We start from the raw sequence: 24725 nt of genomic DNA, 5'->3' as shown, positions 1-24725 counted from the left end.
CTGCTTAAAGATAGAAAAGGATCTCTGAGTTTAACCACTGTATACTTTGTGATGGTGCCTGCCACTCAGTAAGTAGTTGATTAATTTGGGGGACGCGCCAGGAGCAGTGTTTCCTATCTGAGAGGTGAACCACCGAACTCAGAGGAGGTCCCCTGAGATGAGCAGGATGCAAATGCAACGACCAGTACAAATATTCGAGCGTTCAATGGAGTTTTTCCAAACTCGTAGCCAGTTTCTGGGGTAATTTTTTTCTCTGGGTGTTTAGCAGTATTCCGCCAGGCTACAGCAGTTAGCATTTCTAAAGCACACACCTCAACAGCCTTCCCCGGGAGCACATTCAATCCGTCCGCCGGGGCGTGCGGGTCTCCTCCCCCGAGCACACGCCCGGCTTCCCGGTCTCCTGGGCCCCATCCCCCCGCCTGCGAGGCACATTGTGCGCACTCTTCCAGGCAGCTCTTCCGCGGCCCGCCGTGGTAGGGCTCCGAGCTCGTCTTCTCCGGGGCGGTCACACGTGTCCATTCCCTGGGGTTGGGGGGGGGATCGCTCTTCCCGCTTGGCCGCTGATTGGTGCCTCCCCCCTACCCCACCCTTCCCGCCGCTCTCCGGCCTCCATCCTACTTAGTTCCAGCTCAATCAGCCCCGCCGCCTTCTTCCCTTGGAGAAAAGAGCCACTTGAGAGCTCCTTGGGCGCCGTTCTCGGCTGGAATAAAAGCGTTGGGGAACAGGTGGAAAGCACTTCACTTCTCTAGGCCTCATATTTCCAGGGTGGACAGCCCGCTCCTGCTCCGGCTCTGCCCTCAGCATCAATAATAACTGAACTACCACACGTGCACGTTTCTAGATGGAGCCCGACCGAAAGCACCACCCCGCGGGCCCTTTAAAAGGACGCGACCACTCAGGCCAAGTGGGGGTAGGAGAGCCCCAGGTCGTCCTCCCACGGGAAAGTGCTTCAACTCCCCAGTCCCAAAGCCCTGGCGGGCGGAGGGCGCCGCGTGAGAGTTCTCGGGGGGCGACCCGCGCCCCCCAGGCCCCGCAGTCCTGGGCCCGGGGCCGCGCGCCCCGCCCCTCCCCCTCCCCCTCCCCGGCGGTGCAGCTGTCCGGGCGGGGGTGGGGCGGGGGCGGGGGTTGTTGTTGTGGCGCGGGCAGCCCCGCCCCCTCCTCGTGGGCGGCCCCTCCCCCCGGCCCCGCGTCCGGCCCCTCCGCCCCCAGCCCCATCTGTTTCCCCGCCGGGGACTCAATTATATTGTAGGGGACTGGGGGCGGCCGCCGCCTCAGCCGCGGGATGGGGCGAGCGCGCGGACCCCGCGGGCAGCCGCAGCCGCAGCCGCCTCAGTAGCTCGGGCCCCCGCGCCGCCGCCCCCCGCCCGGCGCCCGCCCTCGGCTCCTGCACTCGCCGAGCGGCGGCAGCAGCGGGAGGAGCGCCCCGCCGCCCCCGCCGAGGACCGCGCGGAGGCTGCGGCGCTGCCGCGGCGGGAGTCCCAGGCCGGCGGGCCGAGCGCGGGCAGTGAGGGGCCGCCGCCAGCGCCGCGGCGAGGAGATGTGCCCGGAGGAGGGCGGCGCGGCCGGGCTGGGCGAGCTCCGCTCCTGGTGGGAGGTCCCGGCCATCGCGCACTTCTGCTCGCTCTTTCGCACCGCGTTCCGCCTGCCCGACTTCGAGATCGAGGTGAGTGGCTGCGCGGGCTGGAGGCGGCGCGCTGCGCACCCTGCTCCCCCTGCTCCCCCTGCCCCGCGCGGGGCGTCCGGGCCGTCGCGCGGAGGGGCCGGGGCCCGAGGGACTTCGGCCGGGAGTCCGGGGCCAGGAGAAGGGCGCGGAAGGGCAGGAGGGCGGGTGGTGGCCGCCAGGCTCTGCCCCGGGTGCCGAGTGCGGGCTTCGGGCTGGGGACGACGGCTCCTGGGGCGGCGGAGCGGGCGGCGCGAGGGCGGGGCGGGTCCGTGCTTTTGTGGGAGCGGGAGCGGGACCCCGCGGCCCTCCTGGGACTTCTCCGGCGGGGCTGAGTGTGGGCGCGAGAGCTGCGCGCGCTCGCCGCCCGGTGCCATTGAGGCGCGAGCCAGCTGCTCCGGCGGGGCCGGGCGCCGGGGGGCGCCGCGCGGGATTAACTTGGACCCGGCGCGAGGCGGCCGCGGCCGGCGGGGAGGGCTCGCCCCGCTCGGGCGGGCGCGTGGCGGGGGCTCCCGGAGGCCCTAAACTCCCGGGAGGCGTTCCGGCCAACTTCGGGCCGGCCGGGGCTGGGCCTGGGCGCGGGGCTCCGGGGCTGCGGAGGGAAAGTTTGGGACTCCGTTATTCTTCCACAGCGCCCTTCCTCTCGAAATAGTCAGCCTCTTTATCTCGGGGCTTGGGAGCCCTTGAAGTTGAGCTCGCCACCATTACGCCCCGGGGCGAGCGCAGGGGCGGGCTGGCCTTTCTGGCCAGGCCGGAGGTTATTTCCAGCCCGGGGCTTTGTGATAACTGGGCCGAAACCGGAGGGTTCTGGACGAGCGCGACGGGTGGCGGGAGCGTGCCGAGCGCAGCGCACTCCCCGGCCTGGCTGCGGCCAGCCCAGCGGTAGCCCCTTTCTCCTAATTTTGTGTTTGGAAGGAGTTGAGAAATAGTCGATTGGTTGGCAGGTTGAATTGCCTTCTCTTCTGTGGCAATACGTGTCGTGACTTTTCACCTTTTGCCTTTGGACAAAGGTGAATGGCAACTGCGTTGGTCAATTTTTGTTTTCCGTTCTGCGGATGGGTTCGCCAACGCAGTAATCAAAATTAGAGCCAGTCTTTTGGAAGAGCAGCTCATTGTTGCCTCCCCAGCCCCACGGCTCTTACTTTGTGCCATTTTCGGGTTGATTTCAACTCGTTTATTCCTGAGCTCTTTGCCTCACCCTTATTTTTAGATTCAGTCGTGTTTGCTGAAATATCAGTTGCTTCTCCTGTGAATGAAGTGCGGCAGCTTGCTCTCGTCGCAGTTAATGAAATCGGGAAAATAAAAAGATCAAAAGGGTTTGGGATGAGAGAAAGAAGAGGAATGTGGACAGATAATTTAGGGCCACTCACTGGCTTTTGGTGATTCTGAGTTCCTTAAGCTGAAACAATGTGAGCAAATCGTGGGCTTCTCTACTTTTTAGGAAGAGGTAATAACTTGGACATTTCACGCAGCGCTGCAGCGTTTTCAAAGTTTGAACGTGAATGTAACAAGCATAATTTTATTAATGAAAATGCTCGAGACAACTGTTTATATTGACTAAAGAACAGAAACAGAGCCACGAAAGCTAAAAAAGAGTTGAGAATCTTAAAAGTCAAGGGATGTTTCTCAGTTACTCTGATGTCCTGCGTTTTCTTTCAGTTGGTACAAAATCGTGAGTAGTTTAATTATATCCTGCAGTCAAAATGGTGGCTGTGGTGGGAGGTGCCGCCTGTGACAGGGCCATCTTGGGTACCGGGAGACTTGCACCTAGCCCGTTTTCTTCCTTGCAAGGTAGTAAAGTTGAAGTGATGCTGGGATTATGAGTTCAGAGTTTAAAGACCCATCCTAAAAATATTGTTGGTAAAACTTCACGTCTCAGAATCCATATATTCCCATTTTGTTGATGGAAAAATAGAGGTAATTCATTCTGCCTTAAGTACTCGCAGCATATTTAGAGTAATCTGTAAATAGCTTGTCCTCAGTTATAAGAAATAAACTTGTGGTTTCTGAGAATTAGCTGCCTTAATTCCTAAAGGAAATGTAAACTGATTAAAGAGGCGAATTTATATGTATAACAAACGAAAAATCACTGTAGTTTGCATGGTGAATAATCAAGGCTCTTTGATATGACTGTGTTCTCTTTTGACTTCAGTGTTTCTTGGAAATGACAGTTTTTTGGGCTAGAATACATGGTCTTTGAAATGCATGTAACAGAAATGAATATTTGGCTTCCAACATGTGCAGGTTTTAAGAACTATCCACACTCGTTTTCATTAGGAGATGTTAAGTCAGTGCATAACAAATGAAAGTGACTTTTCTTTCCTGTAGTTCTTGTCTAATCTATCTCATGTTAGGTATGTTTTGATACGGCAAATGGAAATTTTAACTTAAGGGTTTTCGTAGTTATCAAAAATTCGAATTTTGTTGGAATAGATTATTACGTCAGATGAAAAAATTAAGATTTAAAAATGTATTTTCTTGGCTGGGCGCGGTAGCTCAGGCCTGTAATCCCAGCACTTTGGGAGGCTGAGGCAGGCAAATCACCTGAGGTCAGGAGTTCGAGACCAGCCTAACCAATATGGTAAAACCCAGTTTCTACTAAAAATACAAAATTAGCTCGGTGTGATGGTGTGCCCGTATCCCAGCTACTTGGGAGGCTGAGGCAGGAGAATCGCTTGAACCCGGGAGGCAGAGGTTGCAGTGACCTGAGATCACGCCATTGCACTCCAGCCTGGGCAACAAAAGTGAAACTGCGTTTCAGAAACAAAAAGTGTTTTTCAGACTTCTAACACATTTAACCTGTTGACAGTACAGAACTCAATGAAAACACTATCAATTCTGATTCTCTAAGTGTACATAAATTATTTTTATTTTTCTAAGGTGATTTTATTTTAATCTAATAGTTTATAGTCCTGACAGTTTGAGAAACAATCCCTTGTTTAGATTTTATGATGCAGTGGAAGACCCTTATAAAAAAAAACGGCGGGGCACGGTGGCTCATGCCTGTAAACTCTTTGGGAGGCTGAGGCGGGTGGATCACCTGAGGTCCAGAGTTGGAGACCAGCCTGGCTAATGTGGTGAAACCCCGTTTCTACTAAAAATACAAAAAGTTAGCCAGGATAATTTTTTATATACAATCTCAGCTACTTGGGAGGCTGAGGCAGGAGAATCGCTTGAACCCAGGAGGCAAAGGTTGCAGTGAGCCAAGATCACGCCATTGTACTCCAGCTTGGGCAGGAAGAGTGAAACTCTGTCTCAGAAAATAATAATAATAATAATAGTAATAGAATAAAAATAAAAATAAATTCAAATGCTGAGCCGTACCTGTTAGGCCATGTGGAAAGGCCCTGCAGTCTTAATTTACTGCAACTTTAACAGATAAAAATGATGAATCATAGCAAGTGGTAAAAGTTGGAGATCATTTATTTCAGGAAACCAGTTTTCAGCTGTGGGAAAGATCTCATTTTTACCCTTGACCACCAGGCTGAATCCATGGATTTATAGAAAATTTGAGAAGGAGAATCCTCAAGGACTTGGGTTCCATTTATCTAAAGTGATCTCTAAGATAGGTGAAGGGCAGCAGGATTCATGCTGCAGTTCTCCAAGAGATTAAGACCTTCCACTTAGATAACTGTCACCAAAACATATTTTAACTTTTGTATGTATTAAATAAAAATAATAATTTACTCTATTAATCCATCTGGAATATACAGGATTGCTTTAGAAGAGTCAACATACTTGATTCTTAGTTTTAGACGAGAAACCTATTTATATGATAGTAATGCCTTATTTCAGTTCAAAATTCCTAGTTGTAAAAAGACTACAAAAAATCATATAAAAGTGAAAATTATCATAAAATACAGGTAAAAGTTAAAACCAACCATAGTTACCAATCAGAGATGAAAGTTGTGAACTGTTAACGTTGTATCCTTTCACTCAGGGATAAGAGTATTAACTATTAACATATCTAGTAATTCCTAAATATGCTCACGATGTAATTGTGCTGTAGATTAGATGTTTTTGCTTTTCATATGAGATTGAGGTATAGCTGGGAAATAGTAGCTGAGTGACACTGAATTCAATAGTGTCATTAAGCCCCTGCTATGTGCTTAACGAGGAACTGGGAGGTTTACCAAAGAAGCTCTTACCCAGCCTTCTTTGCCTCAGCAGATTATCTGTTCGTATTTCAGAACCAGCACATTTTATACCACTTGCGTTAAATCGAGTATTTTATAATTGTTTAACCTTCTAGTGGGTTTGGTTGGCTAGGATTTGTCCTGATTCAAGAAAAGAAAAAAGGCTAATTGACCCCTGCAAGATTTACTACTGTTTTTCCCTCTAGCTAAGTGCCCTGTGCAGTAAATACACTGTCTCACTTGACTAAGGTAAGGGAGGGCATCATGACGGATGTGAGGCTGCATTGGTGGCCTGTAGGTGGCTGTTTAAAAATGGTCGTGTTAAGTTATTTTTATTTTTATTTTATGAGATGAAGTCTTGCTCTTATCCCCCGGACTGGAATACAAAGGCTCGATCTCAACTCACTGCAACCTCTGCTTCCCAGGTTCAAGTGATTCTCCTGCCTCGGCCTCCGGCTAGCTGGGATTACAGGCGCCTGCCACCACACCCAGCTAACCTTTGTATTCTTTTCCCCCCCAACTTTTGTGTTTTTAGTGGAAAATGGGGGTTCACCTTGTTGACCAGGCTGGTCTTGAACTCCTGACCTCAGGTGATCTACTCGCCTCAACCTCTCAAAGTGCTCGAATTACAGGCGTGAACCACTGTTCCTGGCCAGAATTACCTGAATAGTTTGCAGCAGCGTGATCAAAATAATACGATTGTCCTGTCTGTCTTTTTTTCTGCATCCTATCTTTGAATACTTAAGCCTTTGCCTTCCTGTGTCTTGCCTGGTTTTGATGTGCATGGGTAAGATCCCTTACCTAATCAGCATGAGCTCTGGGGGCAATACTCAGATTCTTGAATTCTACCCTTGGTGTTTTCTTGAAGAATCCAGCCTCTTAATTAACTGCTGAATGCATGGATTGTTAAACATTAAGTAATAGAAATAGCTAGGAGAAACTTGCCAGTACATCTATCGTTTCCTAAACCTGGCACCAGGGTAGGAGACTTTGTGTGGGTGTCCATGTGTGCACTCTGGTGGAGGAGGGGGCCTACTGCTCTCTTCAGATTCTGGAAGTGGCCCCCAACCCATGCAAAGGTTAAGAGGCCTTGAAATAGATGAAAGAGTAAGTTGGCCCCAGTTGGGTGTTCAGAAGCCTACTTTCTTTTTTTTTTTTTGAGATGGAGTTTCGCTCTTGTTACCCAGGCTGGAGTGCAATGGCGCGATCTTGGCTCACCGTAACCTCCACCTCCTGGGTTCAGGCAATTCTCCTGCCTCAGTCTCCTGAGTAGCTGGGATTACAGGCATGCACCACCATGCCCAGCAAATTTTTTGTATTTTTAGTAGAGACGGGGTTTCACCATGTTGACTGGGATGATCTCGATGTCTTGACCTCGTGATCCACCCGCCTCGGCCTCCCAAAGTGCTGGGATTACAGGTGTGAGCCCCCACACCCGGCCCCAGAAGCCTACTTTCATGACACAAGATGTGCTGCGCTAGGAGTTAGGAAACTTGTATTCCAATTGTGCCACTGGAATTGTGAGCCACCGCACCCGGCCTATCCCGTTTTATTCTTAGCTGACCTTAACCATCACCATGAGGGAGGAATATCCTCATTATACAGAGGTGGAAATGGAAATAGAGAGGCTAATGCTTGCACAAGGACTCTCATCTGGATCTAGGTTCTTTGAGGCCAAATTCTGTGTGTTTTTACCACATCACACTGCTGCTTTTTCAGTTTTCATTATCTATAAAATGAGGGTCTAGACCCATGTGGAATGGCCAGATTCCACAGTGCAAGTCTGGAGTTATTTGATTCTTACTGATGTGGGGTACAGAAGATACTCTTTTAAAACTTCTGAACTAAGTGCAAAAGGACAAATTCATGTATTCATTCATTTATTTCAGCAAATATATATATATATTTTTGAGACAGAGTGTCACTCTGTCACCCAGGCTAGAGTGCAGTGGCATGATCTTGGCTCATTGCAACCTCCACCTCCCAGGTTCAAGGATTCTCCTGCCACAGCCTCCCAAATAGCTGGGATTACAGGCGCGCGCCACCACGCCCAACTAACTTTTGTATTTTCAGTAGAGATGAAGTTTTGCCATGTTGGCCAGGCAGGTCTCGAACTCCTGACGTCAGATGATCCACCCCCTTTGGCCTCCCAAACTGCTGGGATTACAGGCATGAGCCACCGCGCCCAGCCCTCAGCAAATATTTATTAAGCACCGACTATGTGTTAGGCAATGTACTAGGTGCTGATATAGTTGTGAACATAATAGAAAAATACCTGCTTCCTTTTTAGTGCCATGAGACAGACGTTAACGTATATAATGTCAGAAGGCCCTGAGTAGAGTGGAGTGGAGGCTTGTACAGGGCCATACTGAGGCATAGGTTGTTGCCATTTTTTTTTTTTTTTTTTTTTTTGAGACGGAGTTTCGCTCTTGTTACCCAGGCTGGAGTGCAATGGCGCGATCTTGGCTCACTGCAACCTCCGCCTCCTGGGTTCAGGCAATTCTCCTGCCTCAGCCTCGCGAGTAGCTGGGACTACAGGTGTGCGCCACCATGCCCAGCTAGTTTTTGTATTTTTAGTAGAGACGGGGTTTCACCATGTCGACCAGGATGGACTCGATCTCTTGACCTCATGATCCACCCGCCTCGGCCTCCCAAAGTGCTGGGGTTATAAGCGTGAGCCACCGTGCCCGGCCTGGTTGTTGCCATTTAAAGTAAGGTGATTAGTAGGGCCTCCCCGAGGAGATGAATGATGTAAAGTGGTGTTTTGTTTTGTTTTGTTTTGATGCAGTCTCGCTCTGTTGCCAGGCTTGAGTGCAGTGGCGAGATCTCTGTTCACTCCCCGGTTCAAGCACTTTTCCTGTCTCAGCCTCAGCCTGTAGCTGGGACTACAGGCGTGTGCCACCACATCTAGCTAATTTTTGTATTTTTTGTAGAGACAGGGTTTCACCATGTTGGCCACGATGGTCTTGATCTCCTGACTTGTGATCCGCCACCACGCCCTACCTAAAGTGATTTTTTAAAATAGTGGTTTGTAACACTAATCTATTTAATGAAAGGCGCTAGAGGATAAAATGCCTGATAAAGATTCAGAATCTGCACCTTCTTCAAGGAAGAAAGGCCAAGAACAGGATGTGATTTATAGAAGGGCAGATAGATCTATGAAGGCTGAGATCCTGAAAGGGGAGAATGTGCTATCATAATGTAACTCTAAAAGTGAATATCAGGTCCCCTTTCTATTTATACCCACGATTTGAAAGGGAACGCTTGCTGCTTTTGTGTGTGTGTGTGTGTGTGTGTGTGTGTGTGTGTGTGTGTGTGTGTGTGTGTGTCTACCATGTGAAGCTTCAAAGGCAGTTGGGATCTTGTGCAGTTTAGAAGGGGCAGCCTCCTCTCATCTCTGAAGGGTGGCCTGCGTTAGCACATGGCACACTTTGCAACGGAAGTTAAGTTGCTTAATTTTCTGGAACACAGTTAGGAAAGCCTAAAATACGCTTTGGCAGCATTTGGTATGAGTGATCATCTGCCCCTTTGATGAGGGGAGCTTCCATGGTGTGCCGGGGCTCAGAATGCAGTGCATTTGGCACAGTGTGGAGAACTCCAGTGCGAAGGTGGTTTCGGTAAAAATGTGGTGTTGCACAGAGCCACGGGGGCACTTCTGAGTACAGGGTCTTAAATCTAGTTGATGTGACTAAACACGTTTTCAGAAGGCAACAATCAGAAACCTGGATTGTGGGTCCACCTCTCATTAAGTTGTGTTCTTAGGCAGATGACTGGGTTTCCGGTGCCCGGTAAGTGATGGTTTTAGACTCAGTGATTCCTAGGTTTTCCTTTCTAAAGTTCTGTGGGTCTAGAAATGTTTCTCAGCATGCATAGCACTCTTAACTCATTCAGAAAATGGCTAACTTACCAGTTAGGGTCAAGGTTAGGATCCATGTCTTACAAATAAATTCTGTACCGAGTGAAAACTACAAATCCATACTTGGTGTGTTTGCAAATTATAAGAATTTTTTCTTTCTCTTTCTCTGGCATCTTCTCTGCAAATAAGCTACTTTGAAAGTAGCTTTTGAGACTTGAAGATTCACATTTTCAGTGTCTCTAGTGCCCTTAAACTGATCTAAGATTTTGTGCTTTGAGATTTTGAGGAATTCTGGAGGCTGAAGGTCTTAATTATGTTATTCTTTTTATTTTTTTATTTTTTATTTTATTTTTTTGAGATGGAGCTTCGCTCTTGTTACCCAGGCTGGAGTGCAATGGTGCGATCTTGGTTCACCGCAACCTCTGCCTCCTGGGTTCAAGCAATTCTCCTGCCTCAGCCTCCCGAATAGCTGGGACTACAGATGTGTGCCACCATGCCCAGCTAATTTTTGTATTTTTAGTAGAGGCAGGGTTTCACCTGTTGACCAGGATGGTCTCGATCTCTTGACCTCGTGATCCACCCACCTCGGCCTCCCAAAGTGCTGGGATTATAGGCGTGAGCCACCGCGCCCGGCCTATGTGATTCTTTTTAAAAGACAGTATCGGGCCCCACTCCGTCTGTGCAGTCTCCTAAAAAAAAAAAAAAAAAAAAAGATGGTATCTCACAATATCACCCAGCCCGGATTGAACTCCTGATCTCAAAAGATCCTCCTATCTCAGCCTCCCCGGTAGCTGGGACTCCAGGCACGTTCCACTGCCCTGGGCTCCCCTTCACTTAGTCTGTTTCTTAACAGTTTATGGCATCAGTACCTGGAACTCTTGACTAAGGTCCACTTAGAGCTTCTGGCTTGTGGTTTGCCTTTCATTTGCTATTATAACCTTTTCAGATGGCTGCTGCCCTTCCTCCATCTTTGCAGGTTTCATGGGACGATATCCCTTGGCTGCTTTTATTATATTTTCTTTTTATTAGTCTGTAACAATATCAGTCAATTTATATTGGAAAATTTGGGACAGTCATTTTTTCAGGAGCTCTTGGGATTGAGAAAAGGGATGGTTGAATAGTAAGAGTGAGCTCAAGATTCCGTGCGGGGTTTTTTTGTTTTTGTTTTTGTTTTTTTTTGAGGTGGAATTTTGTCCTTGCCACCCAGGCTGGAGTGGAATGGCGTGACCTCTGGTCACTGCAACCTCTGCCTCCTGGGTTCAAGCAGTTCTCCAGCCTCAACCTCCCAAGTAGCTGGGATTACAGGTGCCTGGCACCATGCCCGGCTAATTTTTATATTTTTAGTAGAGATAGGGTTTCACCATGTTGGCCAGGCTGGTCTTGAACTCCTGACCTCAGGTCATCCACCCGCCTTGGCCTCACAAAGTGCTGGGATTACAGGCATGAACCACTGTGCTTGGCCCTGTGCATTCTTGTAATCCTCAGCACTGTTGATAGTTTGGGCTGAAAATCTGTTGTGGCAAGCTGTTATATGAAGAATGCTATGTGTGTTTTAAGATGTTTGGCAGTAAGGGGCCGGGCGCGGTGGCTCACACCTGTAATCCCAGCACTTTGGGAGGCCGAGGCGGGTGGATCACGAGGTCAAGAGATCGAGACCATCCTGGTCAACATGGTGAAACCCCGTCTCTACTAAAAATACAAAAAATTAGCTGGGTATGGTGGCGTGTGCCTGTTGTCCCAGCTACTCAGGAGGCTGAGGCAGGAGAATTGCCTGAACCCAAGAGGCGGAGGTTGCGGTGAGCCGAGATCGCGCCATTGCACTCCAGCCTGGGTAACGAGCGAAACTCCGTCTCAAAAAAAAAAAAAAAGATGTTTGGCAGTGTTGCTGGCCTCCACACTCTAGGTGCCAATAACACCCAAGTCATGACAAATAAAAATGTCACCAGACATTGCCAAATATCTCCTGCAGGGTGAAATTGCCCTGCTTGAGGATCACTACTTAGGGTGTAAAATAGAGATGACTTTTCAGTGTTGGTCGTTGTATAGAAGGTACACTGTATGTGAGGTAGATGAGTTTTTTTTTGGATGGAGATTTTTCCCCCCTAAATGCAAACCTTCAGTATTTTTGTTTATGGAAATGTAAGGAAGTGAAAGTTGCTCCCAGAGGTGAATGTCATCAGCAGTTGTGCATGTCAGAAACCTGGGAAACAGATGTTTGGTTAATTTTTTTCTTTCCTAGAGCATCATTTAAGGAAAAGAAGTGAGTTTGGGGCTAGTAGGGAGGGAAACTCGAAGCTGACTGTGTCTGATAAAGAAAGGCCTTCCCCTACAAAAGGCCTCCCTGAAGCAGGGCCTGGCTGCCTGGTGCTGCGGGGAGGAGGGGTGAGGGGTGTTGTGCTTAAGCCTGGGGCTGGAGCGGCTGCCATTGCGTGTCAGGGCACAGGGCTCTTGACAGATCTCTTGAGCATTGCACAGTGGTGTGCTGGGGAGGGGGTTACCCATGACCAGGTCAAAAGTTCAGTGGGACCTAAGTTGAAGGCACGCGCATGTGTGTGCGCGCATGCATGGGTGCGTGTGTGTGTTTGGGATACATGTATATGTCAAGTTCATTATTCCATCAGAATTTTCAGTGTAGAACACAGCAACCACATAAACTTGAAGCTGCTCTAAATATTTTTAAATGTTTTTTCACATTTAATTTTGCTCTCAGCCAGCATGGTGAAATATTTGATGGATTCAAGTAGATTTTTATTTTGGGCTGGGGAGAAAATGGTATTGTGATTGTGACTGAGGCAGTCTACTGCACCCTGAAGGGCTTTCAGCTCCTTGGAAGAAAGATATCACTTACCTTTGACTTTTGAAGATGTTTTCTTTGAGTGTCCGTCTCCAAGTCCTCCTTTTCCTTCTTGGGGTATTCGATCCCCACAGCGACCCCGTGCCTTGTTTTTTATTCTTGATTTCTTTGGCTGGGAACTAAGGTCTGACCATTGTTTTTTTTGTTTGTTTGTTTTCTCCACCATTGTGCTCTACTTACGCCCTAGGGGTTGTTCTGGGCATCAGTGGAGGAGGGGTAGAATTTCTGGCCTGCATCAAGGTGTTAAATCCCAGAATTTGTGTAAATAAGTTGGTGTGAAGTCAGTCACTTCTACAGCCAAGAGCAGTTTTCTTCTCTTTAGAGTGCAGATGCCCCCTCAGAATAATTCTCTCATGTGTTCTGTTTTGTGTTTCGTTAGCCATACACCCACTTAAAATGTAATGTGGTTTATGTAAAGATACATGGAACATAGTATTTCATGCTCCCGTTTAAAGTCTCTGACCTGATGTGGCCTTTACGAAAGACATTGGCTGGTTTAAATGATGTCGTGTTCCTATAAGTTTCACACTGGAATGGTAAGCTTTTAGCTTTGCTTCTACAGCCCAGACTATTTTTTTTTTTTTTTGAGACGGAGTTTTGCTCTTGTTGCCCAGGCTGGAGTGCAAATCTCGGCTCTCTGCAACCTCTGCTTCCTCGGTTCAAGTGATTTTCCTACCTCAGCCTCCCAAGTAGCTGGGATTACAGGCACCTGCCACCACACCCAGTTATTTTATTATTATTATTATTATTATTATTATTATTTTGAGATGGAGTTTCACTCTTGTTACCCAGGCTGGAGTGCAATGGCACGATCCTGGCTCACCGCAACCTCCGCCTCCTGGGTTCAGGCAATTCTCCTGCCTCAGCCTCCTGAGTAGCTGGGATTACAGGCACGCGCCACCATGCCCAGCTAATTTTTTGTATTTTTAGTAGAGACGGGGTTTCACCATGTTGACCGGGATGGTCTCGATGTCTTGACCTCGTGATCCACCCGCCTCGGCCTCCCAAAGTGCTAGGATTACTGGCGTGAGCCACCGGGCCCGACCCTAGCCCAAACTCTTAAGAGCTGAATCAGGTCTACTTTTCCCTAGGGTGGGTCTGCTGGAGTGGCTGTGTGACTTGGCAGTGTGTCGCTGAGGCATGTGGCCACCTGAATGGATGTGTGAGTTGCTGTCAGAACAGACTGTGTGTACCCTCTCATGCTCCTCCCCACCCATCACCTCTAAAAGTAAGTGGAAGTAGAGGAAGCCATGGGGCCACAATTAAACTCATTGCTTCACTTCTATATCACACCCAATTAATAATTCCCGAGAATGGATATGTTCTTAGAATTGCGAATGCTGTTCAGCGGCCTTGTTGACTGCAAGAGTGTTTTTTTCTCCTGGCCAGTTCCTTTTAATGAACACCCCTACCCTGCGTGTTCATTGTCTCAGCAACAATGGCACTAAGGACAGTTGATTTGCTTGACAGAAAATGTGTTAAATTAACAGATCTCCTCCTTTAGCAAATCCTTTCTCTTCTCCATTCCCATTATGTCTCTCTGTCTCCCTGAAAGGTTGTTTGTGAATTCTTTTAGGTGTGGGGACAATTTTTATAGCAGAGGCCTGGAGTTCTTTGTTCAGGGAACATTGTTGTACAGGGGTAAAGTTACTTTAAAGAAAAAATTTCAGTTGTCATAATAAAGGGATTTAAATTTGGCTTATGTTCCACTCTTATAGTGGCATTGATTTGGGTTAGTACCTATACAAATGTACTAGTTCTTTTCACATTGGTTCTGAAAGACTTTCCCCCCATTTTCCTGTGTGCCATCAAAGCAGCCCCCCCCCCAATCCTCCTTTCAGGAATGTTGAAGATTTTGAGGGGGAATGTAGTTGAGGTTGAAGATGCTTATGTGTCCTCATAACTCCAGATGTTTTTTTTTGTTTGTTTAACATGGAACACTTTACAACTCTGCCTGTTGCCTTGCATAGGCCAGTTTTAGTACGAGTGCTGCTGGAGTGAACGCATAACCCTAGATTTTCATCACCTTCAACAATGGAGCCCATCTTCCTTACCCATGATCATGCTTGGATTTCTGTAACATGCCAATTTTTACGATTAAAGTGAAATTTTTTTTAAAAAGAGAAAATCTGGAATCCCAACCAGCCTTCCCTGTGTTACTGTCATCATTATTAATATTAAGGTTGCAGAGGTATGTGGCAGAGTCCTTACTCTGCTGCTGCCCTAGGGAATTTGTCTGTTGGAAAGGGGTAGGGCAAAAGTGATATTGTGAAACCTATGTTCTGTGCCCGATGAGCGATAGAGATTATAATTGCTGTAAGAGTTCAGAGGAAGGCAGAGATGGTGAGTGAAAGGCTTCCTGGAGAAAGAATCATGCTCTGGGCTCATGCTGAGTAAGTTGGTATAGTTAGCTAGGTCAGAGAGCCCCTTGGGCGCTGTGGCTCATGCCTGTAATCCCAGCACTTTGGGAGGCCGAGGCGGGTGGATCGCGAGGTCAAGAGATCGAGACCATCCTAGTCAACAAGGGGAAACCCCGTCTCTACTAAAAATACAAAAATTAGCTGGGCATGGTGGTGCGTGCCTGTAGTCCCAGCTACTCGGGAGGCTGAGGCAGGAGAATTGCTTGAACCCAGGAGACGGAGGTTGCGGTGAGCCAAGATTGCGCCATTGCACTCCAGCCTGGGTAACAAGAGCGAAACTCCGTCTCAAAAAAAAAAAAAAAGAAAAAGGTTGAGAGAGAGATCATAGAGGCGACATTGCAACAAGCCTTGAAGACTGGCTTGACTGGTGGTCATCATTTTTCTTCAGGCAGCAGAGAAACAAAGTTTTGTAGTAAGAATTCCTGTATACTAAGTGTTTAGGTTGAATCTGCTTTTCTTAGCTGTTACAGAAGAGACTGGAAGAAGAAAGACTAGTTTAATTGCAGGCGTACCTCAGAGATGTTTTGGGGTCAGTTCCAGCCGCTTCAATAATGTGAATATTGCAGTAAAGTAAGTCACCTGAAGCTTTTGGTTTCCCAGTGCTTATGAAAGTTATGTGGATATATACTATGGTCTGTTAAGTGTGTAACATTATGTCTTAAATAATGTATATACCTTAATTTAAAAATACTTCAGTCTGGGCACAGTGGCTCATGCCTGTAATCCCAGCACTTTGGAAGGCTGAGGCTGACGAATGGCTTGAGCCCAGTAGTTTGAGACCAGCCTGACCAACATGGTAAAATGCTGTCTCTACTAAAAATGCAAAAATTAGCTGGGCATGGTGGTGTGCGCCTGTGGTCCCAGCTACATGGGAGCCTGAGATGGGAGGATTGCTTGAGTCTGGGAGGCGGAGGTTGCAGGTCAAGATGGCAACACTGCACTCCAGTCTGGGCAGTAGAGCCACAGCTTGGCTCAAAAAAACACAACCAAACAAACTATTGCTTAAAAATCCTAGTGATCGACGGGTGTGGTGGCTCATGACTATAATCCCAGCACTTTGGGATGCCAAGGCAGGTGGATCATGAGGTCAAGAGATCGAGACCATCCTGGTCAACATGGTGAAACCCTGTCTCTACTAAAAATACAAAAATTAGCTGGGCACGGTGGTGCATGCCTGTAGTCCCAGCTACTCGGGAGGCTGAGGCAGGAGAATTGCTTGAACCCGGGAGGCAGAGGTTGCAGTGAGCCGAGATCACGCCATTGCACTCCAGCCTGGGTAACAAGAGCGAAACTCCGTCCCCCAAAAAAAAAAAAAATCCTAGTGATCATCTGAGTCATGGTCTTTTTGTCAGTGTATGGTCGTGCCTTGTGCTGATGGCTGCCGACCGCTCAAGGCAGTGCTTGCTGGAGGTTGTTGTGGCTGTGTCAGTTTCTTAAAACAATAGTTTGCTGCATCAGTTGACTCTTCGTTTCATGAAAGATTTCTCCGTCATGTGCCATGCTGTTTGATAGCGTTTAACCCATGGTAAAACTTCTTTCAAAATTGCAGTCAGTCCTCTCCCACCCTGATACTGCCTTATCAGCTTAGTTTAGAATATTCTAAATCTTCTGTTGTCATTTCAACAATGTTGACAGCTTCTTCTTTACCAGAAATACATTCTGCCTCAACAAACTTCTTTTTTTGCTCATCCATAAGAAGCAGCTCCTCTTTTTTTTTTTTTTGAGACGGAGGTTCGCTCTTGTTACCCAGGCTAGAGTGCAATGGCGCGATCTCAGCTTACCGCATCCTCCGCCTCTCAGGTTCAAGCAATTGTCCTGCCTCAGCCTCCTGAGTAGCTGGGACTACAGGCGCGCGCCACCATGCCCAGCTAATTTTTGTATTTTTAGTAGAGACAGGGTTTCACCATGTTGACCAGGATGGTCTCGATCTCTTGACCTCGTGATCCACCCGCCTCGGCCTCCCAAAGTGCTGGGATTATAGGCGTGAGCCACCGTGCCTGGCCTAGAAGCAGCTCCTCTTAATCTAGTCTTCAGAGAAGGTTAAAAATGAAAATGAAAAAAAAAAAAAAAAAAAAAAAAGAAAAACAAAACTCCTCATCCATTCACGTTTCATCATGAGGTTGCAGCAATTCAGTCATATCTTCAAGTCTACTTTTTTTTTTTTTGGAGACAGAGTCTTGCTCTGTTGCCTAGGCTGGAGTGCAATGACGGCAGGATCTCAGCTCACTGCAAATTCCGCCTCCTGCATTCAAGCGATTCTTCTGCCTCAGCCTCCCTAGTAGCTGGGACCATGGACATGCACCACCATGCCAAGCTATTTTTTTTTTTCTTTTTAATTTAGTAGAGATGGGGTTTCACCATGTTGGCCAGGCTGGTCTTAAACTCCTGACCTCAGGTGATCCACCCTCCTCAGCCGCCCAAAGTGCTGAGTTACAGGTGTGAGCCACTGTGCCTGGCCCAGGTCCACTTCTAATTCTCCTTCTCTTGCTATTTCTATTACATCTGTATTTCTTTCCTCCACTGACATCTTGAACCCCTCAAAGTCACCCATGAAGGTTGGAGTTCACTTCTTCCAAATTCCCGTTCATACAGATATTTGGACCTCCTCCCAGGAATCATGAATGTTCTTAATGGCATCTAGAATCATGAATCCTTTCTGAAAGGTTCTAAAGTTGCTTTGCCCAGATTCATCAGAAGAATCACTATCTATGACAGCTATTGCCTTACAAAATGTATTTATTTTATTTTTTGTAGAGATGGAGTCTCGCTACATTGTCCAGTCTGGTCTTGAATTCCTGGCCTTACACAATCCTCCCATCTTGGCCTCCTAGAGTGTTATAGGATTACAGGCGTGAGCCACTGCTCCCAGCCACAAAATGTATTTTTTTTTTTTTTTTTTTGAGACGGAATTTCGCTCTTGTTACCCAGGCTAGAGTGCAATGGCACGATCTCGGCTCACCACAACCTCTGCCTCCCAGGTTCAAGCAATTCTCTTGCCTCAGCCTCCCGAGTAGCTGTTACTACAGGCGCGCGTCACCATGCCCCACTAATTTTTGTATTTTTAGTAGAGACGGGGTTTCATCATGTTAACCAGGATAGTCTCGATCTCTTGACCTCATGATCCACCCACCTCAGCCTCCCAAAGTGCTGGGATTATAGGCGTGAGCCACCGCGCCCAGCCACAAAATGTATTTCTTTTCTTTTTTTTTTTTTTTTGAGACGGAGTTTCGTTTTTGTTACCCAGGCTGGAGTGCAATGGCGTGATCTCGGCTCACCGCAATCTCCGCCTCCTGGGTTCAGGCAATTCTCCTGTCTCAGCCTCCTGAGTAGCTGGGATTACAGGCACGCACCACCATGCCCAGCTAATTTTTTGTATTTTTAGTAGAGACGGGGTTTCATCATGTTGACCAGGATGGTCTCGATCTCTTGACCTCGTGATTCACCCGCCTCGGCCTCCCAAAATGCTGGGATTACAGGCTTGAGCCACCACGGCCGGCCTGTATTTCTTAAATAATAAACCTTGAAAGTTGAAATTAATTCTTGATCCATGGGCTGCAGAATGGATGCTGTGTTAGCAGACATAAAAACCACAGTAATCTTGTTGTACATCTCCATCAGAGCTTTTGGGTAACCAAGTGTATTGTCAGTTAACAGTAATATATATATATGTATTTTTAAAGATGGGGTTTCACCATGATGGCCAGGCTGGTCTTCAACTCCTGACCTCAGGTGATCCACCCACCTTGGCCTCCCAAAGTGCTAGGATTACAGGCATGAGCCACCGCACCCGGCCCAACAGCAATATTTTGAAAGTAGTGACTTTTTTCTGAGCAGTAGGTCTCAAAAGTAGGCTCAAAATACTGAGTAAACCACGCTGTAAACAGATGTGCTGCTATCCAGGTTTTGTTGTCCCATTTAGAGAGCACAGGCGGAATAGATTAGCACACTGGCTTCCAGAAAGGGCCACTGGCTTCCAGAAAGTCACCAGCACCTAACAAGAGAGTCAGCCTGTCCTTTGAAGTGGGGCATTGACTTCTCCTCTCTAGCTATTAAAGTCCCAGGTGGAATTTTCTTTCATTAAAAGGCTGTTTCATTACAGTGAAAACCTGTTGTGTATTCACCTTCATTCATGATCTTAGCTACATCTTCTGGATAACTTGCTGGAGCTTCTGTGGAAATAGCTTCTTTCCTAAAGCCTCAACAACCAACCTCTGCTAGCCTCCAGCTTTTCTTCTGCAGTTTCCTCACCTTTTTAAGTCTTCATAAAAGTGAAGAGAGTAAGGGCCTTGCTCTTAGGCTTTGGCTTAAGGAAATGTTGTGGCTGCTTTGATCTGCTCTCCAGGCCACTCACACTTTCTCTTTATCAGTAATAAGGTTGTTCTGCTTTCTCATTCTTGTGTTCACTGGAGCAGTGCTTATTATTTCCTTCAATAAATGTTCCTTTGCATACAACAGAGGCCTAGTTTTTGTCCTATTTCAGCTTTTAGCATGCCTTCCTCACAAAGTTGAATCATTTCTAGCTTTTTTTTTTGTTTGAGATAGAGTCTCTGTCACCCAGGCTGGAGAGCAGTAGCGTGCTTTAACCTCTCGGCTCAGTGCAGCCTCTGCCAACTGAGTTAAGCGATTCTCCTGCCTCAGCCTCCCAAGTAGCTGGGATTACAGGCGCTTGCCACCACACCTGGCTAATTTTTGTATTTTAGTAGAGATGGGTTGCACCATGTTAGTCAGGCTGGTCTCGAACTCCTGACCTTAAATGATCCTCCTGCCTCTGCCTCCCAAAGTGCTGGGATTACAGGCTTGAGGCACCGCCCCCGCTTCTAGCTTTTAAATCAAAGTGAGAGATGTGGGACTCTTGCTTACACTTGAACACTTAAAGGCCATTGTAAGCTTATTAACTGGCCTGGTTTAAATGTTATGTTTCAGGAAGTAGGGAGGCCCAAGGAGAGGGAGACAGGGAACGGCCAGTCTGTGGAGCAGTCAGAAGACACACATTTATCAGTTGAGTTTGCTGTTTTATGTGGGTACAATCCTTAGTGGCCCAAAACAATTACAGTAGATCTCTAGTCACAGGTCAACATAACAGATATAATAATAATAATGAAAACATGGCTGGGCATGGTGGCTCATGCCTGTAATCATAGCACTTTGGGAGGCCAAGATGGGTGGATTGCCTGAGCTCAGGATTCAAGACCAGCCTGGGCCACACGGTGAAATCCCTTATCTATTAAAAACAAAACAAAACAAAAGAAAACAAAACAAAACGTTCGACATATTGTGAGAATTACCAAAATGTGACAGAGACATGCAATGAGCACATGCTGTCGGGAAGATGTTAGACTTGCTCCTTGCAGGATTGTGTGAAGTCTTCAGTTTGTAAGAAATGCAGCATCTGCAAGCGTGGTAAAGGAAAACAGTACAACGAGGGGCCCATCTTAGAGTGGAAGGGGCATGAAATGCTGATGGTAGTGCCAACAGGGAAGGACATTTCTCACTGACGCTATTGAAGAAAGAGTAGATGGGCCTGGATGACCCCCAGCGTGGGAGCACGTGGTTGCGTCGCTTAGGATATTTTTGGCTGTGAATGATGGAATAACAATGCCTTCAGCACCGCAGATGACTCTGTGACATGTAAGCTGGAGGAATGGGGCTCCTGGCAGGCCGGGCAGCCCCATGGTGGGTGTCATCGAGCCCTCATATGGTGGTGCCACTCGTGGTCACAGGACGGACTCTGCAGTGACAAGGTCTGCATCGCGGAGTGATGCAGAGAAGTATTAGGAAAATGACAGTGGAAAACAGCCTTGGAGGTGGTGATTCAAGAGGTCAAAGATGACTTCAGAGAAGGGATTTGAGTTACTCTGGCTGAAGACCTAGAGGCTGAGACTTAGAAAACTTAATTCTACTATAAGGAAAGAGGACAAGACCTCTCAAAGAAGCTTAAGAGCATGGTGAGAAAAGGAAGGGCCTTTAAAAAAACTTTTCATGAAGAATATATAGCAATTGTAACAAAAAATGAAATCAGTCTCAGCCCCTTCATGGTGAAGATTTTGGTGTTGTAGGACCCCCTTGTAAGAAAAATCAGCCTGTTTCCAAATTCTGCTCAGTGTTTGATATCAGTAGTCCCCTTCTTTGTTCCACTCGCCCTCTAATTGTTGGGGTTGTGTCTACCCCATCCTAGAATTGTCAGTTGCTCAGCATTTTAGCTTCCTATAGAGTAAAATGGAAATGAAAATCCAGACACAGAGAAATGTACCTTTCTTTCTTTCTTTTTTTTTTTTGAGACAGAGTTTTGCTTTTGTTGCCCAGGCTGGAGTGCAATACCGCGATCTGGGCTCACTGCAACCCCCGCCTCCCAGGTTCACGTGATTGTCCTGCTTCAGCCTTCTGAGTAGCTAGGGTTACAGGCACATAACCACCACGTCGGGCTAATTTTTCTGTTTTTAGTAGAGATAGGATTTTGTCATATTGGTCAGGCTGATCTTGAACTCCCGACCTCCAGTGATCCACCTGCTTCAGCCTTCCAAAGTACTGGAAACCTCTGCCTCCCGGGTTAAAGTGACTCTCTTGCCTCAGCCTCCAGAGTAGCTGGGACTACAGGTGTACACCGCCATGCCAAGCTAATTTTTGTATTTTTAGTAGAGTTGGAGTTTCATCATATTGGTCAGGCTGGTCTCTAACTCCTGACCTCATGATCTGCCCGCCTTGGCCTCCCAAAGTGCTGGGATCATAGGCGTGAGCCACCACGCCTGGCCAAAATGTGCCTTTCTTTCATTAGAATTTAAGATTTATCCTTGCTTGACTGTTGTTGTTTGGAATACTTCCGTTTTTAGTTTCTCTCTGTTACGTGTTTAATGTTTTGTGAAACTACTATTTAATATTACTTTGTGATCCTTTTGTAATGGGAATTTGTGTACAAATAAGCTATTCAGATGTTTATGGTCTGTGTTATGTTTAATAACAGGTTCCCATGCCAGAGGGAGTGTCACCTCAATAGAAAGGCTTCTTTTGTCTCATTTCTCCACTGGTTCTACAGAAATTTTCAGAGTTTGTCTGGCCGCTGTACCTGCCCCTCTTTGCCCTTGTCAAGCAAATCTATATCATGGCTGTATTCTATAACACACTTTGTAAGAAAAAGACAAACTGGGCCAGTGAAATTTCCATTCTTGGGAGTATAACCTAGGAAATAGAAGGATTATCAGGTTATGTGGAAAAAAAGGTGAAAGGTCATGGGGAGCAGCCACAACGCAGTCAGAATCTTACAGATGAGGAAGCAAACCTGGGTGAGACCCAGCCATAGAGGAAGTAACAGGAAGGCCCTGGCTCCAGCCTGCTGGCATGTGTCCAGCAGGAGCCCCCACACCTGAGGGAGTCTTCCATGCCCTGCCCCTCATAGCACCTAACATATCCCCATTTTCGTCTGTGTGCATCATATTAAGTATCTTGTAAACATGAGATCATGCTGTTAAATGTGCTTCTGTTATGGTTTATTCTGTTGACAGTGCTGTATCATAGAATGCCCTTTTAATCACAACAAGTTGTGATTTCCAGTAGCTGCAGAATATTCTTCGAGTAGATGGACTCTCATTTAGCCAAGCCCCTATTGGGCGTTTGCGTTATTTGTAGTTGTTTCCTATCATGACAACCAAGAACCAGAACAATTTTTTTTCCCAAGATAGGAATAGTGGTCCTCCCCGCCCCCGGCCCACCCCCAGATGAAGTCTCGCTCTATCATTCAGGCTGGAGTGCAGTGGCATCATCTTGGCTCACTGCAACCTCCACCTTCTGGGTTCAAGTGATTCTTCTGCCTCAGCCTCCCAAGTAGCTGGGATTACAGGCGCCGCCCGCCACCACGTCTGGCTGATTTTTGTATATTTTTAGTAGAGATGGGGTTTCACCATGTTGGCCAGGCTGGTCTTGAACTCCTGACCTTGCGATCTGCCTGCCTCGGCCTCCCAAAGTGCTGGAATTACAGGTGTGAGCCACCGCACCCGGCCAGGATTAGTGTTTTTAATCGTTAGACTTCTGTTATTATTATGTTCTATATTTGAGGTTTTAAGTTTCGAGGGTTTTTTTTTTTACCTGCAAGAGGGAGTTTCACTCTGTCTCCCAGGCTGGAATGCAGTAAAAACTTTATTTTTAAGTAATGTCAAACTTAACTGGAAACTTAGAAGGCTGGTACAGAGAATTCCTGAGCTCCCCACCCAGATTCCCCACGTGTTCAGTTTTACACCATGTGCTTTACTGCCACCTGCCTCTTCCTCCCCACCACTGCTCCTCCACTCCCAACTGCCTGCCTGTCCAGGCATCTCTAGCTGTGTAATTACTGTTTTCTACACTGAGAGTAAGTTGAAGACCTGATACCTTTTCAGTCCTTTACATTTTAGCGTTTTTATGCCTTAAAAACATTGTCTTTTTTTTTCTTTTCTTTTTTTTTTTTTAACGGAGTTTCGCTCTTGTTGCTCAGGCTGGAATGCAATGGCGCATTCTCGGCTTACCACAACCTCCGCCTCCTGGGTTCAAGCAATTCTCCTGTCTCAGCCTCCCAGGTAGCTGGGATTACAGGCATGTGCCACCACGTCTGGCTAATTTTTGTATTTTTAGTAGAGACAGGGTTTCACCGTGTCGGCCAGGATGGTCTCGATTTCTTGACCTCGTGATCCACCTGCCTCGGCCTCCCAAAGTGCTGGGATTACAGGCGTGAGCCACCGCGCCCGGCGGTCTTCGGCGGTCTTTTTTTTTCTTTTGAAGTGGGGTCTCACGCTATGTTGCTCAGGCTGGTCTTAAACTCCTGGGCTCAAGCAATCTTCCTGACTCAGTCTGCCAAATAGCTAGGACTACAAGCATGAGCCGCTGCGCCCAGCTCAGGAATATTCTCTCTCTCTTTTTTTCTTTGAGGCAGAGTCTCACTCTGTTGCCCAGGCTAGTGTGCAGTGGCACAATCTTGGCTCACTGCAACCTCCACCTCCTGGGTTAGAGCCATTCTCCTGCTTCAGCCTCCCGAGTAGCTGGGACTACAGGCGTGCGCCACTGCACCCAGCTAATTTTTGTATTTTTAGTAGAGACAGGCTTTCACCATGTTGAGCAGGCTGGTCTTGAACTCCTGACCTCAGATTATCTGCCCCCTTTGGCCTCCCAAAGTGCTGGAATTACAGACATGAGCCACCGTGCCTGGCCGGGACATTCTCCTATACATATAAGGACAGCTGTTAAAATCAGGAACTTAATACTGAGTAAGATCTGTAGATAATAGTATATCAAATGTTGCTGATTGAGCCAATAGTCTATACACTTTGTACATTATGTTTATGAATTTTAAATATATTATTGTTTTAGAAATTGTTTGTGGTTCAGGTTTTCAGTCCAGGATCATGCATTACATTAGCTGTGGGGCCTCTTTAGTCTCCTTTAAAATAGAGCCGTTTTTCAGTTTTTGTCTTTTTGAGCTTGACCTTTTTGGAAGAGTAGAAACCGTTTATTTTATTGACCGTCCATTCCCTTGGGCTTGTTGGAAGTCCTCGCAGGATAACATGGGTCATGTGTTCCGGCAGGAGTGCTGAGGAGGCCTGTGCCTTTGGTGCAGAGTAGCCGCAGTTGCATCATGCTGATTGGGCCCTTTATTGGGGGTGGTCACTTGGTTAGGGTGATGTGTTTTCCACTGTGAAATTACTGTTTTTCCCTTATAGTTAACAAGTTCGTTGTGGGGAGGTACTATGGAAACATCCTGTTTCTCCTGAAAATTAAACCTGTTAGGAATTTTAATCCACGTGGGATTCCTTGCCTGAATCAGTCATTACGTCACAGT

General features: G+C 47.2%; 1 protein-coding gene across 2 annotated transcripts in view; it reads left to right on the top strand.

Moving 5' to 3' along the window:
- Window positions 1-1537: 1537 nt before the first annotated feature.
- Window positions 1538-24725, top strand: part of LOC105718502 (chromatin remodeling regulator CECR2) — a 202566-nt gene continuing 179378 nt past the window's right edge. For both annotated transcript variants that reach the window (XM_064362804.1, XM_064362803.1), the window contains exon 1: window positions 1538-1663. In XM_064362804.1, coding sequence (XP_064218874.1) covers window positions 1538-1663 — 126 coding nt within the window. The remainder of the gene's footprint in view (window positions 1664-24725) is intronic.

This window comes from Aotus nancymaae, unplaced genomic scaffold, assembly GCF_030222135.1.
Source record: "Aotus nancymaae isolate 86718 unplaced genomic scaffold, 86718_ANA_hifiasm-v0.15.2.pri h1tg000049l, whole genome shotgun sequence".
Classification (NCBI taxonomy): domain Eukaryota; kingdom Metazoa; phylum Chordata; class Mammalia; order Primates; family Aotidae; genus Aotus; species Aotus nancymaae.
This window is presented reverse-complemented; position numbering and strand designations above follow the sequence as displayed.